The 19,995-nt window shown below is 43.0% G+C and overlaps 1 protein-coding gene across 6 annotated transcripts in view; it reads left to right on the top strand.

Moving 5' to 3' along the window:
• Nucleotides 1-19,320, top strand: part of CORO1C (coronin 1C) — an 88,644-nt gene extending 69,324 nt beyond the window's left edge. For 4 of the 6 annotated variants that reach the window (XM_025401190.1, XM_025401193.1, XM_025401192.1 and 1 more), the window contains 8 exons: nt 2,965-3,094; nt 6,869-7,050; nt 8,357-8,476; nt 9,950-10,054; nt 11,941-12,086; nt 15,459-15,516; nt 15,629-15,874; nt 16,902-19,320. In XM_025401190.1, coding sequence (XP_025256975.1) covers nt 2,965-3,094; nt 6,869-7,050; nt 8,357-8,476; nt 9,950-10,054; nt 11,941-12,086; nt 15,459-15,516; nt 15,629-15,874; nt 16,902-17,021 — 1,107 coding nt within the window. In that variant the 3' untranslated portion in view covers nt 17,022-19,320. The remainder of the gene's footprint in view (nt 1-2,964; nt 3,095-6,868; nt 7,051-8,356; nt 8,477-9,949; nt 10,055-11,940; nt 12,087-15,458; nt 15,517-15,628; nt 15,875-16,901) is intronic. The other 2 variants (XM_025401191.1, XM_025401194.1) reach the window with 2 other exon arrangements.
• Nucleotides 19,321-19,995: the final 675 nt, after the last annotated feature.

Here is a 19,995-nt window from a genome sequence, read left to right as displayed (position 1 = left end):
ATTTTTCATGAGCTAGTTCCTCAAAATAATTTTCTGATGGTAAATTTACTTGTTTTAATCTTCATGTAGAAGATAATGATTTTAAACGTTAGCTTTTTCATAAGCTTAAATACTATTTAATATCTGGTCTTCTGTAGGGTTCTTGATGCTACTCAGCTTACCTGTAACTCAGCCCTTTTCTTAGAGGTTGTTTGTTTCTTAACCCTTTGAAACCTTTCTCTTCCATTGTTAAATGTAAAGTCTTTCATTCCTTCCACTCATACTTTCCCTGTCCCTCTCTCCCCCTGTGCCCAGGCATGTCCTCAGTTAAGATACGGCAAGTCTTCTGCATGTCTTCACCAGTCAAGAGGATTTTTTTTTAAGTCACAAGTTTTATTGAGATATAATTCACATATAATTCACTCATTTAAAATGTACAATTCACTGATTTTTAGAATATTCACAACCATCACCACAGTCAATTATAGAAAATTTTCATCACCTCAAATAGAAACCCAAATCCTTTAGCTATCACCCCTCCACCTGTCTCCCTCCACACTCCCCAACACTAAGCAAACACTATTCTACTTTCTGTCTTCATGGATTTGCCTCTGCTGGACATTTCACATACGTGGAATCCTGCAATATGCGGTCTTCTATGTCTGGCTTCTTTCACTTTGCACAATGTTTTTAGAGTTTGCTCATGTTGTAGCATGTATCAATACTTCATTCTTTTTTATGGCCAAATAATATTCCAGTGTATGAATATGTCACATTTTGTTTAGCCATTTATCAATAGATGGATATTTGGGTTGTTTCCACCTTTGGGCTGTTACAAATAATGCTTCCATGAACATTCTTGTACAAGTTTTTGCATGGACACATAGTTTCCATACTCTTGGGTATATCCCTAGGAGTGGAATTGCTGGGTCATATGATAACTCTGTTTAATCATTTGAGGAACTGCCAAGCTGTTTTCCAAAGTCTGCCACCAAATGGTGGCTGTACCATTTTACATTCTCACCAGCCATGTACGCAGGCTCTGATTTTTTCATATGCTTATAAACACTTGTTATCTTTTTGTTTCTAATGGGCATGAAAAGAGAGCTTGTGGTTTTGATTTGCATTTCTGTAATAACTAATAATGCCAAACATCTTTTCATGTGCTTTTTCACCATTTATATGTCTTCCTTAAATGTCTATTTAGATGACTGGCCTGTTTTTTGTTTTTTTTTTTTGAGACGGAGTCTCGCTGTGCTCCCAGGCTGGAGTGCAGTGGCGTGATCTCGGCTCACTGCAAGCTCCGCCTCCCGGGTTCACGCCATTCTTCCGCCTCAGCCTCCCAAGTAGCTGAGACTACAGGCGCCCGCCACCACGCCCGGCTAGTTTTTTGTATTTTTAGTAGAGACGGGGTTTCACCATGTTAGCCAGGATAGTCTCGATCTCCTGACCTTGTGATCCACCCGTCTCGGCCTCCCAAAGTGCTGGGATTACAGGCTTGAGCCACCGCGCCCGGCCCTGGCCCGTTTTTAAATTGGATTATTTGTCCTTTGGTTGAATTCTGAGAGTTCTTTATATATTCTTGCTATAGGTCTCTTATCAAATGTATGATTTGCAAGTTATTTTCTCCCGTTCTGTGGATTGTTTTTTCACTTTCTTGATAGTGTCCTTTGAAGCACAAAAGCTTTTAATTTTGATGAGGTCTAATTTATTTTTTTCTTTTGTAATATTTTCTATAATACACGTTATAAAAATATTAAGTGTATTTTTATTTTCCAAGTGTAAAATTATAGAAAATATGTTTTAAGGCCGGGCACGGTGCTCACGCCTGTAATCCCAGCACCTTTGGGAGACTAAGATGGGCATATCATGAGGTCAGGAGATTGAGACGATCCTGGCCAACACGGTGAAACCCCGTCTCTACTAAAAATACAAAAAATTAGCCGGGCGTGTTGGCAGACACCTGTGGTCCTAGCTACTTGGGAGGCTGAGGCAGGAGAATGGCGTGAATCTGGCAGGTGGAGCTTGCAGTGAGCCGAGATCGCGCCAGTGCACTCCAGCCTGGGCGACAGAGTGATACTCCGTCTCAAAAAAAAAAAAAAAAAAAAAAAAAGAAGAAAAGAAAATATGTTTTAAAAATTACATCATCATCCCATCAAGAACCACAGACTTAGCTAAGTGTCTTCATCCCAATCCTTTTCTTGAGTGTTTCAATCATTTTGTATTTTTCTTTCAATTTTTTGCATGCTTCTAACTGGAGAGTTTTGAACTTCACAAGGAATTTAGAATAAAATCCCAAATAATATTAAATAAAAGCTGAGAGGTAATGTTTGCAGTCCTTGTTGGTATCCTGATCTCCGGTAACATATTACATTTTAAAAACAGCTGATACTTGGGAGGCTGAGGCAGGAGAATTGCTTCAACCTGGGAGATGGAGGTTGCAGTGAGCCGAGATCGCGCCACTGCACTCCAACTCGTTCAACAGTGTGAGACTCCGACTCAAAAAAAAAAAAAAAAACAGGCCGGGCGCGGTGGCTCAAGCCTGTAATCCCAGCACTTTGGGAGGCCCAGGCGGGCGGATCACGAGGTCAGGAGATCGAGACCATCCTGGCTAACATGGTGAAACCCCGTCTCTACTAAAAAATACGAAAAAACTAGCCGGGCGATGTAGCGGGCGCCTGTAGTCCCAGCTACTCGGGAGGCTGAGGCAGGAGAATGGCGTGAACCCGGGAGGCAGAGCTTGCAGTGAGCCGAGATCCGGCCACTGCACTCCAGCCTGGGCGACAGAGTGAGACTCCGTCTCAAAAAAACAAAACAAAACAAAAACAGCCTAGCACAGTCATTTCACAACATTCTGCTTTTCATCCACATATCACTGTATGTTCTGTTTATATAGAGCAAATCTTTAAAGTGGATGGTTACTGTAAATGTGATAATGAAAGGCAGTAGCTTTCATGTGGATCATCTTTCTTCCTTCTCCAACAGGTATGGCAGATCCCAGAAAATGGACTCACGCTTTCCCTGACTGAACCTGTGGTGATTTTGGAAGGCCACTCAAAGAGAGTCGGCATCGTGGCTTGGCATCCGACAGCTCGCAATGTGCTTCTTAGTGCAGGTGAGAGCTGAGCTCAGCGGTCCTCCCCTTGTCTTCCACTCTTGTGGCTCTCTGAGTAGGGGGAAGCAAATGTGTTTTGGTTGTGTGCTCTATGGTTTTAAAGCAGATTATTAGGAAACCATGGTGAAGAGGATTGGGTGAGGTGCACTGCTCCCCCAGCCCACACACATACTTGTGTGTGTGTGTGCATGTGCGTGTCTTTCAGGGCCACTTTGACAACCTGAGGAAAGCTATGTATTTCCTGCCATAATTTCAGCAGGTTTCATGGTGCCTGCCAGGGCCCTCCATGAACCATAGTTTTGTTTATTTCTGGTATGTAGAAGGTATACTTGGTTGGGAGCCAGAAACCCTGGGTTCCGTCTGTGGTGTTGCTGCTGGCTTTGGGAGACCCCATTAGGCAAATACGCTCCTTCGTTTTTAAAAAAACTCATTTTCCCCTGCTATACAATTAGTATATATTAGTATATGTTCTCTATAGTATACACAAAAGGAAAAAAAAATCACTTTTCATCCCACTACTCAGAGGGAAGATCATTATTACTTTTTTGATGTTTCTTTCTGAAAGGTATTTCTGTGCACATACATAAATTATTTTACATACAGAGATGGATTCATACACTTTACACATGGGCTGCTTTCTGTACTTGGTGGTACGCTGTGACCCTTTTCAAGTGCCATTGAACACTCTTCTATTTTTAATGACTTCATACTAATCCATTTTCTGGATATACCTCATTTTACTTGATTAGTCTCCTATTTCTGGATATTGGTGTTGTACAGAAATCTTTTCCTTTATCTAAAATTGGAGATTTCATTTTCTTTTATGGAAGCAATACAGAGAGCATGAGGGAACTTTGTGGGATGATGGAAATATTCTGTATCTTGATCATAGTAGTGGCTACATGAGTATATACATTTGTTGAAACTTACCAAATATATGCTTAAGATAGGTGCATTGTATTGTATGCAAGTTATACCTTAATAAAAGTGGTTGCCAGGCACGGTGGCTCATGCCTGTAATCCCAGCACTTTGGGAGGCCGAGGCGGGCGGATCACGAGGTCAGGAGATCGAGACCATTCTGGCTAACACGCTGAAACTGTGTCTCTACTAAAAATACAAAAAAAATAGCCGGGCGTGGTGGCGGGCGCCTGTAGTCCCAGCTACTCAGGAGGCTGAGGCAGGAGAATGGCATGAACCTGGGAGGCAGAGCTTGTAGTGAGCCGAGATCGCACCACTGCACTCCAGCCTAGGCGATGTAGCGAGACTCTGTCTCAAAAAAAAATAAAAAATAAATAAAAATAAATGAAAGTGGTTTATTTAAAAAGTGATACTAATGTTAGAGATAGAATTTTTAAAGGTCTTTCCCCTCACCAGTAAAAAGGCGGGGGGGGGGGGCAGTTCGGTTTTTAACGGGGAATACAGAATGTTTATGATTCACAGTGAGTTAAATAAATTATAATGCCAAGTACCTATTGAAACTAAGGCCCACTTTTCAAAAAAGATGCCATGTTTTTTATAGTCACCATTGACTATACTTGGGAATGGTTTTTGATGTTCTATTCAGAACCTCAGTCTGATTAAGGAGAGGAAAAAAATTCCAGAGCTGGAATTCCGTCATGGAAAATTTCCTGCTACCTTTCTCATCAAGGCTCAACATAGGGCAGCAGCAACAGACTGGTCTGCATTCTCCCTTTTACATGTGAAGGAGAGTGGGTGATTGTCATGTTCTGCATATTTTTAGACTATGTGATCCAGCTGCCGGGGGCTGAAGTTACCTGTTTGCCTATGTGTTTGCCTATGAGGAATAAGACAGAAGAAGGTTCAATTGTCCATCCCAGAGCTTAGCTTCAACTTTTTTTGTTTGTTGGTTTGTTTGTTTGTTTTTTGAGATGGAGTTTCGATCTTGTTGCCCAGGCTGGAGTGCAATGGCGTGATCTCGGCTCACCCCAACCTCCGCCTCCAGGATTCAAATGATTCTCCTGTCTCAGCCTCCCAAGTAGCTGGGACTACAGGCATGCGCGCCGCACCTGGCTAATTTTGTATTTTTAGTAGAGACGGGGTTTCTCCATGTTGGTCAGGCAGGTCTGCAACTCCTGACCTCAGGCGATCCGCCTGCCTCTGCTTCCCAAAGTGCTGGAATTACAGGCTTGAGCCACCGCGCCCGGCCAGTTTCCTACTTCTAACCCTTAGGTAACTTAAGTATCCTGGATATTAGTGGCTATTTTTTCTAAATGATTTCAAAATTGCTTTATTGGCAAGAATCCACCTCTAGGATGTCTTTCCCGTATTTTGCTTCATCCTTGAACTAACATCCTAGGAGCAACACATGCTGCCTCTTTTTTTTTTTTTTTTTGAGATGGAGTCTGGCTCTGTCACCCAGGCTGGAGTGCAGTGGCGCGGACTCGGCTCACTGCAAGCTCCGCCTCCTGGGTTCACGCCATTCTCCTGCCTCAGCCTCCCAAGTAGCTGGGACTACAGGTGTGCACCACCACACCTGGCTAATTTTTTGTATTTTTAGTAGAGACAGGGTTTCACCGTGTTAGCCAGGATGGTCTCCATCTGACCTCATGATCCGCCCGCCTCGGCCTCCCAAAGTGCTGGGATTACAGGCATGAGCCACCGCACCCAGCCAGCAAGCAACACATGCTGCCTCTTTTTAAAGGGACCTGGAGGCTTGGGGCAGACCCTTGAAGGAAGGAAAAGAGTTGGTGAGCTGAGGTGGTGACTGAGTTGACATCATGGGCCTCTTTCAGAATCCGTTTCTGAATCCATGTAGCTACTTGATTACAGTTTGGGCTTCTCACTATGATCAGAGCAGTCTTGGTCTATTTTTCTCTTCATTTAAAGGTACAGCTCTGTTGTGAGCAAACAGGCCTTACTCTTGGCTTTTTCCCTTCCACTGTTGCACCATACTTTAATATCCCAAAGCTGTGTCTTAGAGCCTCACTGATTTGAATAACCTGCCACCCAGAGTTTTTATTGAGTGCCCTAAACAGTTATTTAAACCTTTTATTTTTAGTTTATTTGGCAGAGAAATAAGCTATATTCGCCCTGATGCTTGTTTTACTAGAAAAGGAAACTTGAAGTCACTTGGGTCTACCAGCCCAGTTAACTCTTTAAAGAAAATAGGGTTCTGTTTTGTTTTTTTCTTTGTTTTTGTTTGGTTGATTGTTTCATATGAACCCAAAGTTAACAAGTTGCAAACTTAACAAGTTGTGTTTTTTTTTTTTTTTTTTTTTTTTTTTTGAGACTGAGTCTGGCTCTGTCGCCCAGGCTGGAGTGCGGTGGCCGGATCTCAGCTCACTGCAAGCTCCGCCTCCCGGGTTCACGCCATTCTCCTGCCTCAGCCTCCCGAGTAGCTGGGACCACAGGCGCCCGCCACTTCGCCCGGCTAGTTTTTTGTATTTTTTAGTAGAGACGGGGTTTCACCGTGTTAGCCAGGATGGTCTCGATCTCCTGACCTCGTGATCCGCCCGTCTCGGCCTCCCAAAGTGCTGGGATTACAGGCTTGAGCCACCGCGCCCGGCCCTAACAAGTTGTGTTTTTACTTTAACATCTTTATTTGTTTTATACAAACTCTTTCTTTTTCACTTCAGTTTTTAACTCTCTTAGTAAGTAGGGCCTCTAGTAGGGTCTCTGACAATCAGCCGCATCTTTTCGCTCTCTCTTTCTCTACATATACACACATATATTCTCACTGTATCTGTAGTTTTCTGAGTGTGTTGTATAGGTGTTTCTAATCTTCTAATCTCTGATGGTTTTGCCTGTTTTAGGCTGTGATAATGCCATTATCATCTGGAATGTAGGAACAGGGGAAGCCCTTATAAACTTGGACGATATGCATTCAGACATGATTTACAATGTGAGCTGGAACCGGAATGGCAGTCTGATCTGCACAGCTTCCAAAGACAAGAAAGTGAGAGTCATTGATCCCAGGAAACAAGAGATAGTTGCTGTGAGTATTCCTAGTATGAAATCTCAGTAGTCAGGGCACTTGACTGAGTGTGAGCTCTTTGCTTTTTAAGGCAGGCAGCAGTACTGGTCAGTGGGACCCTGTTGTGTGTAGACACTAACTGTGAATAAGAAAAGGCTTATAAAGGCTTCTGTCTCCCCAGTTGTGCTTCTCTCCAGAGTTGTAAATTTTCCAGCTTTTACTCAAGTCTCTCACTTTGTAGCCTTTTTTCACAAAGAAATAGTTTGTATCAGTTCACTAGAGTCCTTAAGAGTTTATAAGTCTTGATCAATTAAACCAATTGGCTGCATTCCTGATTTTGCAGCTTAGTATTGAATATTGATGAATCAGTTCCTCACCCTTTTCCAAACACAACTGTTAAAGATGCAACAGGTGGCCGGGCATGGTGACTCACGCCTGTAATCCCAGCACTTTGGGAGGCCAAGGTGAGTGGATCATTTGAGGTCAGGAGTTTGAGAGAGACTAGCCTGGCCAACATGATGAAACACTATCTCTACTAAAAATACCAAAAAAAAAAAAAAAAAAAAAGGAGCCCGGTGAAAAGCAACAGGTTCTCTAATCAGCTTAGTGTCTTAGTTTCTGCCAACCAAACTGGACCCCAACAAAATCACATACCCTGACAAAAGATGGACATTCGGGTCTTCAGTCAGTGTTGAAACTAAACGTAGTGAGTCTGAGAAGGCCTCACTTGCCACACTCTGAGGCCCTTCTTGGGATGTGGTTATTCTTTGGCAGCATTTCTTTTCAAGAGTTGGGCAATGATAGTAGCCGGTGCTTACTGAGCCCTGGGGACTTGCCCAGCCCTGTGTAAAGTGTTTTCTCCACCCGACATCTTCCAAGGGTTGTCCTAGTGCATTCATTAAACTACCAAGGTCAAGGAAGGAGTTAACTAGACAAGGCTTCTTTCTGCCCTATGATATTGGTAGAAATGGTAGGGCGTGCCTAATCTTATGTTATTATCCTTGAGAAACAAACATTCGTCAGGGTCCTTTCGTGTGTTGGATTTTCGCAGTGCATAGACTTGGGTTGGCTGCGGGTTATGGTGGAGAGAGTGAGGCTTCTGAGTCAAATCCTGGCACTCTTGCTGCCTCACGGAGCGGCCTTGGCCAGATCACATAGTATCTCTTTGTTTCCTCATCTGGGGAAGGGGGATGGTTAACACTGACTTCCCTCCTACACCCAGGTGAACATGAATGGCAGTGGGTGAGGTTGGATCTATGCCTGAGTTTCCCCACTCACCTTGTCTTCTTGCAGTTTAATGTGTGGCCTGTGCCTTTTTGCTCTCCAGGAGAAGGAGAAAGCACATGAAGGAGCAAGACCCATGAGAGCCATCTTCCTGGCCGATGGCAATGTCTTCACCACTGGGTTCAGCCGCATGAGTGAGCGGCAGCTGGCTCTCTGGAATCCGGTACGCCCTCCCCGGCTTTTCTGCTTGCTTTCACTTGAGTTTTCTGTCTGTTCTAAGCAGGTCTTCCGGTGAGTAAGTAGATTATGGGATTCTTAGTGTAGTTTTCTAAACGCCTGCTCATCTTAAATTGGATGTGAAGTTCTTATCCTCATTGGAGACTTACTGGTAAATGTATTTCAAAGACATACTTTTTTTTTTTTTTTTTTTTTTTTTTTTTTTTTTGAGACGGAGTCTCGCTGTGTCGCCCAGGCTGGAGTGCAGTGGCCGGATCTCAGCTCACTGCAAGCTCCGCCTCCCGGGTTTTTACGCCATTCTCCTGCCTCAGCCTCCCGAGTAGCCGGGACTACAGGCGCCCGCCACCTCGCCCGGCTAGTTTTTCGTATTTTTTAGTAGAGACGGGGTTTCACCGTGTTAGCCAGGATGGTCTCGAACTCCTGACCTCGTGATCCGCCCGTCTCGGCCTCCCAAAGTGCTGGGATTACAGGCTTGAGCCACCGCGCCCGGCTCAAAGACATACTTTTGATAATCCTGAAGAGGCTGTTGACTATATTTTTTAAAAAGAACGTATGAAGAATCTAGTGTTTTGGATTTGGGAAATAAGTTCATATTTCATAAATAATACGATCAGTTGTTTAAATCAAAATAGTCATGCTTGGGAAAATGTTCATAATTAGCTTAAGTGGGGAAAAATACAACATACATAGAATCAGCTCAATCTCAGTGTGTACATGTGTGGAAAGGAAATAGATCAAAATGATAATAGCTTCTGCCACCCACTGGGCTGTAGGATTTTGGAATATGGAATGATTTTTATGTTCTATTTTATATCTTTCAACTTTTTAAAAGCACACATATTTTATAATTTAAAAAGTACTTTTAAAAAATAAAATAGGGTGGGCACAGTGGCTCATCCCTGTAATACCATCACTTTGGGAGGCTGAGGCAGCTGGATCACTTGAGGCCAGGAGTTGGAGACCAGCCTGGCCAACATGGTGAAACGCTGTGTCTGCTAAAAATACAAAAATTAGCCAGGGGTGGTGGCATGTGCCTGTAATCCTAGCTCTCATGAGGCTGAGGCAGGAAAATCTCTGGAACCTGGGAGGCGGAGGTTGCAGTGAGCCGAGATAGCACTACTGCACTCCAGCCTGGGCAACAGAGGGAGACTCAGTCTTAAAAAAAGAAAAAGAAAACAGTAACAAAGGAGAAGGGTGCTCTCATCATTGTCATGAAATCACATTGATGTATGCGTGCGTTATGTTGTCCAGTCAGTGAAATTTTTAGTGAATTGGATCTCATTTAGCATCCCTGTTGCTGTTTCCATGTATGAGTATTGTATGTGCATAGTTCAAACTTCTATTATTCTAGGAAAATGGCTCACTTAATTAGGATAGAAGAATGTCTAATAAGGTCATAAAAATTTATTTTTAAAAAAATGTATACACACACATATATGTATTATTATCTTCCCCCCAGAAAAATATGCAGGAACCAATTGCTCTTCATGAGATGGACACTAGCAATGGGGTGTTGCTGCCTTTCTATGACCCTGACACCAGCATCATTTACTTATGTGGAAAGGTAAACAGTAATTTTGATGTTTGGTGGTAAATCCTGTAAGTGGAAACATTTATCCTTCAGAGATTTAGAGGAGGGGCAATGTGTTGTATCTGTTTACTTTTTCTAATTTGTGTGTGTATGTTATAAGCTAAGGACAGATAATTTGGTATTTTTTAGGTCTTGAGACTGGACTGTGTGCAGCTTGCCAGTTGTGCAATGATAACACGCCATGTTCCATACTTTTGACTGAAGCAGGGGTTGGGCTGGAGTGTTGGGGAAAATGCTCCAATCAGGGCACTCTTGTGAAAAAAAGAAGACACACTGGTGTTTCATTTTCACCTAGCAGTGCTACCTGATTGGTGATTTTAGATTTATCTGTACTTGTGTCAGGGATGGGCAACCAGTTGGCCACATCGAATGCTGAAATTTGTTGGATAACCCTAGATGAGCATGTGTGTACTTAGTACCACACACCATAGACTTGGAAGGAGAATGGTGCTTTGTGGATGCAAACTTTTGAGGGCCTCAAAGACTCTCCAGAGGGTTCTTGTTTCTGGGGGTTCAGTGCCAGGGCCCTGGGCTTGAAGATACGAGGCCTGATAATAGTTATAGGGAGACTCCACACTGAACTCCAAAAACCTTCCTCCTGCCTTATGAGCTCAGCATGCCTACACTGTGGGTAGCTTTATGATTTCATTTTTTAAGTGGGAACCTGATAATTCCCCCCCCCTTTTTTTGTAGGCTCAATTTCCCTTAGAACTTTTTATAGTTGAAATAATTTAATAACAGTAGAGCTGTTGAGGTAGTCCCCAGACCTGTTAGATAGCCCTTCGCTGGGTGGTAAAGCTGGTGATGTTTGCTTTTCATAGTTGATTGAGCATGCTGCAGACCTGCTTTACATTTTTATAGGTCATTGTTTTAGAAACAGAGATCTTGTCTGTTTCCTTGAAAGCCATTTTACTGCAGATGTTAACAGGTGTTAAGTACATTTACCTTGCCATTGTTGCCCTTGACTGAATTAAAGCAAACAAAATGAGCAGTTACTCAGATATTAGTAACATTAGATGGAAAATTCTTTTGGGTATGCAGAAATGACTAGTAAGGGTTTAGCTTCTTTTCCATTGCTTTAGATATCTCAATCATTGAGACAAATGGAAATCATGAGAACTGGGAGCACTGTTGAGGCATGATACCACCTAGCTATTTTTGTCTTCTTCTTTCTTACATATATGTATATCTCCTCTCTGCCAGACAAGATTGCCATCATTGTTCAGGTTGGTGTAACTGTGTGACAATTATTTGTACTTAGACTAACATATGCTTCAGCACTTAAAGATATCTGACTCTTCTAAGCAAGAAAGTAGTAGAATTGTACACATTGCCATGAGATGGCACATTCTGAGGATACTCACTAAAACTGAGTTTCTTCATTAGAAAAATCTCACTTTTTATCATCAATATCATCAGTGCCTGGTATTGGTGCCCTTAGGTCTGTGAACAGCATTGCGTTATACTTAAATCAATAATTGCATTCTCAGCAATTCTCTTAGTCTTTGTTTGTTTGTTTGTTTTTCGAAGTTGAATTGCAATGTAGCTGTTTGGCAGAGGCATTAACGTTTTTGCCCTAACCCTGGCCTGGTGCCGAGGCTCGGGAGTAAAATTAAAGCCTTTTGTAGGAGGCCAAAGAGACCTCTTAAAAGGCATGCTAGTATTTGATAAGTGAGGAGTTACTTTGTGAGGAAAAGAAACTGTCATATGCTTTAGGCAAGCCTCTTTATGAGGAAGAAAAGGTCAGCTACTGAAGTGGGGTCCCAACTAATGCTGGGTTTATAGAGGAAAGAGACACCCACATAATCCAGAGGTTTCAGTTAACAATCAGACACAGACTTGTCTCTGGTTTCTTACAGGGTGACAGCAGTATTCGCTATTTTGAGATCACGGATGAATCCCCGTACGTCCACTACCTCAACACATTCAGCAGCAAGGAGCCTCAGAGAGGGATGGGTTACATGCCCAAGAGGGGACTTGATGTTAACAAATGTGAGATTGCCAGGTAAAGAATCGAGATTGTCAAGTATTCTAGGTTGGTGTAACTGTGTGACAATTATTTGTACTTAGACTAGCATATACTTCAGATCTTAAAAATATCTGACCATTCTGAGCAAGAAAGTAGTAGAATTGTACCCATTGCCGTCAGATGGCACTTTCTAAGGATACTCACTAAAACCGAGTTTCTTCATTAGAAAAAAATCTCTTTTTTTTTTTTTTTTTTTTTTTTTGAGACAGAGTCTTGCTCTGTTGCCCAGGCAGAAGTGCAGTGTTGTGATCTCGGCTCACTGCAACCTTCACCTCCCTGGTTCAAGCAATTCTCCTGCCTTAGCCTTCCAAGTAGCTGGGATTACAGGCACCCACCACCACACCCAGCACATCTCACTTTTTATCATCATCTGAATGCCTGGTGATACCAGAGCAATACAGCTACAAGAAATTCTATGAAGCCCATTTCTTTCTATCCTTGTGTGTACTGTGGAATTAGTACCTCATTTCCTGCCCAGATAACTGAAGTGCAGCAATTAAGTGGCATAGCTGGGGTGTATTGCACACCTACTGAAATAGTGAAACGTGCTGGGCTTCATAGAATGTCTTGTAGCTGTATTGCTCTGGTATCACCAGGCATTCAGATGATGATAAAAAGTGAGATGTGCCGGGTGTGGTGGTGGGTGCCTGTAATCCCAGCTACATTTTTAATCTTCAAACTGAGGTCATGGTCAGTGTTCCCTGGTGGGCAAGTAGGGGAGAGCCTGGCTCGGGGATGGAAAAGGGGGCAGTTTTCCTACCCTATGAGTGGAAGAACCAGAATCAGAACTGTATTTGGGGCCCCACTGGTCCTAAAATAGAGAAACGAAAAGGTCCTACAGTGGGGCGATAGGTTAGCTTGATTTAGGAAGTTCAGCTATGATTTAATTTCTACCTCTCTGTACTACTTCTGATTTTTAAAAAATTCATATTCTAAATGCTGGGCTTCCTAAGGGACAGGCTTTTTTCTCATGCTAGTCAACAAATGTACCCTCTGAGACTCAGTGACCACTAGCCATTTCAACCAACAGAATAATTAGCATTACATCATCACATGTAGGGTCATACCAAACATTTGTATAACACTGTGTTTATACGGACTTTTAAAAACCTTGCTGTTCTGATCTCACAATTAAAGAATTGATGCTTATGTCTTTCAAAATAAAAGTAAAAGAATTTTTATAAGCCCCCTTTTTATATTAATCTCTAGTAAAAATACAAAAATTAGCTGTGTGTGGTGGTGGGTGCCTGTAATCCCAGCTACCTGGGAGGCTGAGGCAGGAGAATCCCTTGAACCCGGAAGGTGGAGGTTGCAGTGAGCCAAGATGGTGCCACTGTACTCCAGCCTGGCCAACAGAGTGAAACTGTCTCAAACAAACAAAAACAAACAAACCAAAACTTTCTATGGGAGTTTTTGTTTGTTTGTTTTAGTTGGAATAATGAAGGAAAGCTGTTACAGATAATTGAAAATTGTGGTTTAAACCAAACTAATCAAAATGTGGTTCAAAATAGACTGAATTCGAGTTTATGATTACATCCAGTATTTCAAAACACATTTGTTGTCATCTAAAAGTTCCACATACTATAAACACAGTTGTTTGGAATGTCTCCGATTTATGAAGTGTTTCTTGAGCATTTATTATATGGCAGGCACTGTGCTAAATATGCTACTTGCTACCTCTTACTTTTCATAACAATCCTATGTGGTAGGTGTTACTTTTATCCCCGTTTTATGGATGAAGAACTTAAGGCTTGCTGAGGTTGTCACACTCTCATGGGTTTTAGTAGTACAGCTGGAAGTCAAAGCCAAGTCAGTCTTTTTATTCGCTATACTAACCACAGAATTTTCATTAAATCGGTCTTTAAAAATGTTTTTGGGCCAGGAGTGGTGGTTCACCCTTTAATTCCAACACTTTGGGAGGCCAAGGTGGGAGGATCACTTGAGCCTGGGAGTTCAAGAGCAGTATGGACAATCTAGTGAGACCCTGTCTCTACAAAACATTAAAAAAATTAGCCAGGTGTGGTAGTATGTACCTGTGGTCCCCGTTACTCCAGAGGCTGAGGTGGGAGGATTTGCTTGAGCCCAGGAGGTCAAGGCCTCAGTGAGCTTGTGCCACTGCACTCCAGCCTGGGCGATAGAGCAAGACCCGGTCTCAAAAAAAAAAAAAAAAAAAAAAAAAATGTTTTTGGTGTATTTGGGACTCTTTTGGTTTTTGGTTTAAATAGTAAAGAGACACATTTGACACAACCTTCCCTTTAAAGAGGACGATGATTTTATAAACCTTTACCACCCTGAGCTCTACTCAGCTTTTGTTCCCCTGATGCGTTAGAGCAATGTATCTGCCAGGTTGTCTTCAATGGACTCCTGCCCAGTATCAGATGCCAAAGGCTGCAGGTTTCCAGGAGAAATGAGTTTCACTGGTTTTGCATATTTGATGTGGCCGTGTCTTCTCTGACTTAAACTCTTGGAATTCAAAAAACATTTCCCCAGCAGCATTGACGCCCACACTCAACTCCCCCCTTGCACACGAGCCATTTGATCTGGTGATCTGGTCAGAATGCTCACTAAGGCCACCTCTTTTGCCAGGAGCTTTAGAGAGATTTTTTTATTGTTTCCCATCTTGACTGACAAAGAAAATTGGCTTGACCTTATCAGAGTCATCATAAGAGAAGTCATTTCTGGTCTGTTTAGTTCTCTTGTACAATACAAACAAAAATGTTTTACCTTTCTTCCCCATTACAGAGCTCTTTGCTCCCTTCTTCCAATATTACAGTGCAAGTTGCTTTACATTCTCTTTCCACATTTTGGATAGTTTCACATTTTTTCTTGAGTGTCATGTACGAGGTGGTTTGCTTGGAAGGGAAAATCATAATCCTACGATTTTTTTGGTTTGTTTTCTAAAAGTCATATTTATACTTACACATGTTCAACCACCTCAAGCTGGCAGAAGACCTTGTACCCACGTTGCATTGTAGATACAGTCTAACAGATGTGTGTTCTTTCCTGTATGTTGACATGGTAATTTTTTCACAAGTGAGTCAGTTTCAGTGTTGCTATTATTTCTACCAGTTTGTCTGCCCCCCAGATAATTGGCATCATACATAGACCTCTACTCATGGTTCTTGTCTCCAGTCTGCCGTTTCCTAGCATAGTGACTCTCAGCTTCCGTTCTGTCATCTTGTCAACTAGGAACACTAAGTTCTGCCTATTCCCAGGGTGGATCAGTTGCGGGGATGGGTAAAGAGGCACTTGACATTTCAGACAGCATTGCAGAAAACTCATTATTCATCCTGTTAGTCAACCTCATATTTCACTAAATGCAACTTTGCCTTTATTTCCCCTCTGAAGATTCTTCAAACTTCATGAGAGAAAGTGTGAACCTATTATCATGACTGTTCCCAGGAAGGTGAGTGCTCAGTTTTCTAGACAATCCATGTTTTAAACAAATGTAAAAATGAAATTCAAAAATCCCAGGCCTTTCTTCTTCCTTACCCGTGGGTGCCAAATGTCTCTTGTAGTCTGACCTTTTCCAAGATGACCTGTATCCTGACACAGCGGGGCCAGAGGCCGCACTGGAGGCAGAAGAGTGGTTCGAGGGCAAGAATGCAGACCCAATCCTCATCTCCTTGAAGCACGGGTATATTCCAGGCAAAAACAGGGATCTCAAGGTGGTCAAGAAGAACATTCTGGATAGCAAGCCCACTGCAAACAAGAAGTGCGACCTGATCAGCGTCCCCAAGAAAACTACAGACACAGCCAGTGTGGTGAGGACCACTGACTGGAGTGCAGGGGTGCTTGGCTGGTTCGGGCTTTATCGTCTGGAAAGCCCTTGTGGTCCGGGGCGTCGGCGAGTACTGTCCCAGCTGGGTGCACGGGGGTTTTCAGTAAATGAAAAAGTGGGAGAAGGTCCTCGGTCACGTGATGGTGGTGGTTTGTGGCCACACTTGCCTCCTTTAACGGAGTAAGCTCCTTTAGCCCCATTAAAGGAACCAAGTGTGGCCACAAACCACCAAGATTTGGATAGGTATCAGTCTTCCTTCTCTGATTTGGGTAGAAATAAAATATCATGGGAGCGTGGGGTCATAGGCACCAGGGAGAGGAGGTCCCTGGAAGGAGGGAGTGGCGAGTGTTCAGATGTAGCTAAGTGGTTACGACAGAAGGATCTGGCTGTGTGGGGTTGGCAACAAGGGGGATTTAGGCAAGAGCCCTTTGGGTGGTGGGGTGAAGGGAATCGAGCCTGCCTTTGACTCGCTGTGGCCACTGGAGAGTGCTGCTGTTGCCGGGAGAGCAGGTCCTGGGTAAGAGAGGAGGAGTGGACACACAGGGCAAGGGTTTCCCTCCCAAGAAGGAGCCTCCCTCACAGATGGCAGGAGCTCTGTAGCCTCTGGGAGAGTCAGCCCTCGCTCTGGTCAGATAGAAGTTACTCTTGATGGAATGATTGGGGTGGTTGTGATGTAGGGCACTCTTGAAGGAGCCTGTTTTGTCCTATAGTCTAATTGGGACCCAGGAGACCCTTTATTTGAGTAAATGCACAGGCTTCGGGATCAGAAGTGGCACTGTGACACTGTGACACAGTCGCTTTGCCACGGGGTTTCAGATAGATCGGCCAGTGCTCATTGGGTTCAAAGCCCCAGATGCAGTAGGGCTTTGATGTCTCTTTTCAACTTGGTGACTATGGCTTGCCATTTGCAAAACAGAAAACTGCATTTTATATCTTACAAGTTTTGAACTGTGTTGAACTTTGTTTACTGCATTTTAATCACTGCCTCCTTTTTTTGTTTGTTTTCTTAGCAAAATGAAGCCAAGTTGGATGAGATTTTAAAAGAGATCAAATCTATAAAAGACACAATCTGCAATCAAGATGAGCGTATTTCCAAGTTAGAACAGCAGATGGCGAAGATAGCAGCCTGAAGGTCCCACCCCCACCCCTACAAAAAAATGGGAGCAAGAACTTGTGCTTGGGAGCTGGTTGTTGGTGTGGTCCTAGGGAGGGTGGAAAGGGAGGCACTGCCATTTGGAGACATTCCATTTCAGAGTTGTCAACCAGCCATAGGCCACATTCCAGTAAGAACTCAATTTGTCTCCCAAATTTGCAGAAACAAAACGTGATTTAAAAGCTGAGCTTTTTATCAGAAAGCTTTTTTGATGTTTTAAGTGTTATGTGACTTGTTGAACTTTTTAAAAAGTGCTACTTTTAAAATCCCAGATACTCTGAATTTTAGAAAACAAACTAATTCTGATTGTGTCGTGCCCAAGTACCCTTTTTTTTTTTTTTAAACGAATAGGGACCAATGCCACATTGCTTTTTATATTTCTTTCTTTTTTAATGTTGCCAAAACCAAAAGTAGCTTTGTTTTCCTTTGTATTTTGCTACTTTGCAGTATTTGTGTGTGGTTTTTTTTCCTTAATTTGAAAGGGACAGCACTGTGTATGTTTATAAACTAAATGAAGATAAGATATTATTTTGTATAAACATTCATCTGAGAACAATCAAAGCAGTAGCCACATGGTGCTGGCTCCTTTGCAGCACAAACCTGGTCATTTTGATGACTGTACAACAGGAAGACTTGAAAAATCACGTGGATTCATATTACCACCGCTCTCATTTCATGGAGTCTTCTGATCAAAAAAATTCACATCGTATTTCTTCCTTTCCTTTCTCTTTTCTAGAAATCGGGTGTTTGTACCAGAATGGAATTTTGCTTCTTGGTTATCCTGTGCTTCAGATGATTATAATCTAACCCAAACTAGCATGTGTTTCTGCAGTTTGTTACACACCTAGGATCTATTGCATTCATCACTTTAAACATCATGTTTCAGGTTTTGGTCAATACTTGACAAGGGTGCCCGGGACAGGAAGACGTGTGTACTGCTGAGTGTTCGTTCTTGCCCTTTTCAGCAGCTTGCCCAGCTCTTGAGTACAGTGGTGGGGACTAAAAATGAGGGCATTCGGAGAGGGGTATTTGCCCTGGGTGATCCTGTGTCCCCGTGCTGTCCCCATGCTATGTTGGAGGAGGAAGTGGCTCTTCTTCCACCAACAAAGCTCCTGCTCTACCCTCTTCCTCACATGTGCTGCGACCTCTCTCAGGGCTCTCCCAGCCATTCCTTCTTTCCTGCCTGCCTTTTAGCTCTAACCACATTAAGCTAATGAGGCCAGAGGGTGCGATTAAATGAATATTGAGACTGAGGAGAATGATCGAGAGTGAAGCAGAAACAGGAATGCAGACCTCTGCTGTAGCTTTAATGTGTACAAACATGTCCCTCTGCACAACTAATCTGCCCCGCCTCTCCATCTCTCACCAAGGCTGCATCAAAGCACAGAGGCTCCCCGGACTTGGAGGGGGCCAGAGACTGAGCTCTGGTTGCCTGTTCATTCCTCGGTTAGCTAGAACTTTGCCCCATTTCCAATTTCTTATAGTGCATGCTTGGGAAACAAGATGTAAGGAGCCTCTGTTCTGGAAGGGGCTGTCTGTGATTGAACGTGAAATGTGTAGTGCCATTGGGACCATGAAGGGAATTCTTGCACATGCTCGTGCTGGTGTGGGCGTGGGACTGGTTGGAAACGTCTGTATTCAGGGAGCCAGGGTGAGGGCAGAGTGTGGTGGCAGCTGAACTTGGAGTAATGCCCGTATAGAAAAAGGACTATGTTCTTATCCAGCCAATATTGGGAGTGCTGTCTCCACAATTTCAGGGCATCTGAATGTTTGATGTGGTTTCGTGTGTGTGTATGTGTGTGTTTAATATTGAAGTGGATCATGAGATGTAAAGAAAACAATAATGATAATGAGTTATATTCAAACCTGTATTTGTTTCTTTATCAGTGTAATCTGCTGAGGACCTTTGTGTCTAAGATTCAGAAATGTTTTAAGGTTCTGATATTGAATTAATGAAGTAAACAAAGTTGTTGATGGTGGTGAAACACCGTAGGGCATGTGGTTCAAAGAGAAGCAGGAGGGCAAGGGAAAGTTACCCTGATATTAGTTTGTAGCTTATGACTTATTTAATGAATAAGCCCAGCCAAACTCAGAGTAGGCGCCCAAAGCATTGTGGATTATTTTCCTATTTTGTCCTTTTTTTTTTTTTTTTTAAAGCCCTGACATCCCGGAAGAGGACAGTGAATTATTCCTACATCGGCTCTTATAGAGTGGCCATAGTGTTCTGTCAAAACACTTGCTTCCATTTTCAGAGATAAAAATCATTGATTACAAAATGGTGTTTGTGTTTATTTCACACCTTGGCTGTCTGTGAGGCAGCCCCCACCTCTCTGCCTGACATAGCTTCTCTGACTTTGGTGGATGAGCATGGAGGCATACTCCTCGCTGGGGGTGAGTACAGGGGAAGCGCGTGCGGGTGGCTCAGCTCAAGTGCAAGTGAGGTCTCCAAGCCAGTTAAGCACTGTGTTTTGGCTTCCAACAGACCTGGGCCTTTGGATCCTGCCTCAGACCTTTGCCAGCGGTGTGTCCTGGGATGGGGTTCCTAATCCCTGTGAGTCCCTTTTCTTGCGAGGAGGATGATAATTCCATGTAGTTCAGATGAGAGGAATACCTGTGTGGCCACACAAAGAACCCTCGCTGCATGGCTGCCACTGTTCTATTATACTATGAGTTGATTTCCTGACAGAGCCTTTGAAAGCAATTTTTCTTCAGTAGAAGCAATATTCTCTTGGCTCAGCTGTGACTTTTATTCCAGCAGGCTTCTAGGGTGAGTTGAATTGCAGGGCTTCCCTTTTGAACTATGACATTGTCTCGTGACATTTCAGTGATTGTAGCAAAGAATTTCCCACTGTTTGCTTTTTCTGAATGTTTGTGAATATGATGAATAGTCAGCATAAAGCTCCCCTTCCTCAAAGGCCTTATCTTAAAGTTGCTTTAGTCTGTGAGAAGAA

Source organism: Theropithecus gelada, chromosome 11, assembly GCF_003255815.1.
Source record: "Theropithecus gelada isolate Dixy chromosome 11, Tgel_1.0, whole genome shotgun sequence".
In the NCBI taxonomy this organism is placed as follows: Eukaryota; Metazoa; Chordata; class Mammalia; order Primates; family Cercopithecidae; genus Theropithecus; species Theropithecus gelada.
Note: the sequence above shows the minus strand (reverse complement) of the source record. Positions and strands in the feature narration are given on the sequence as shown.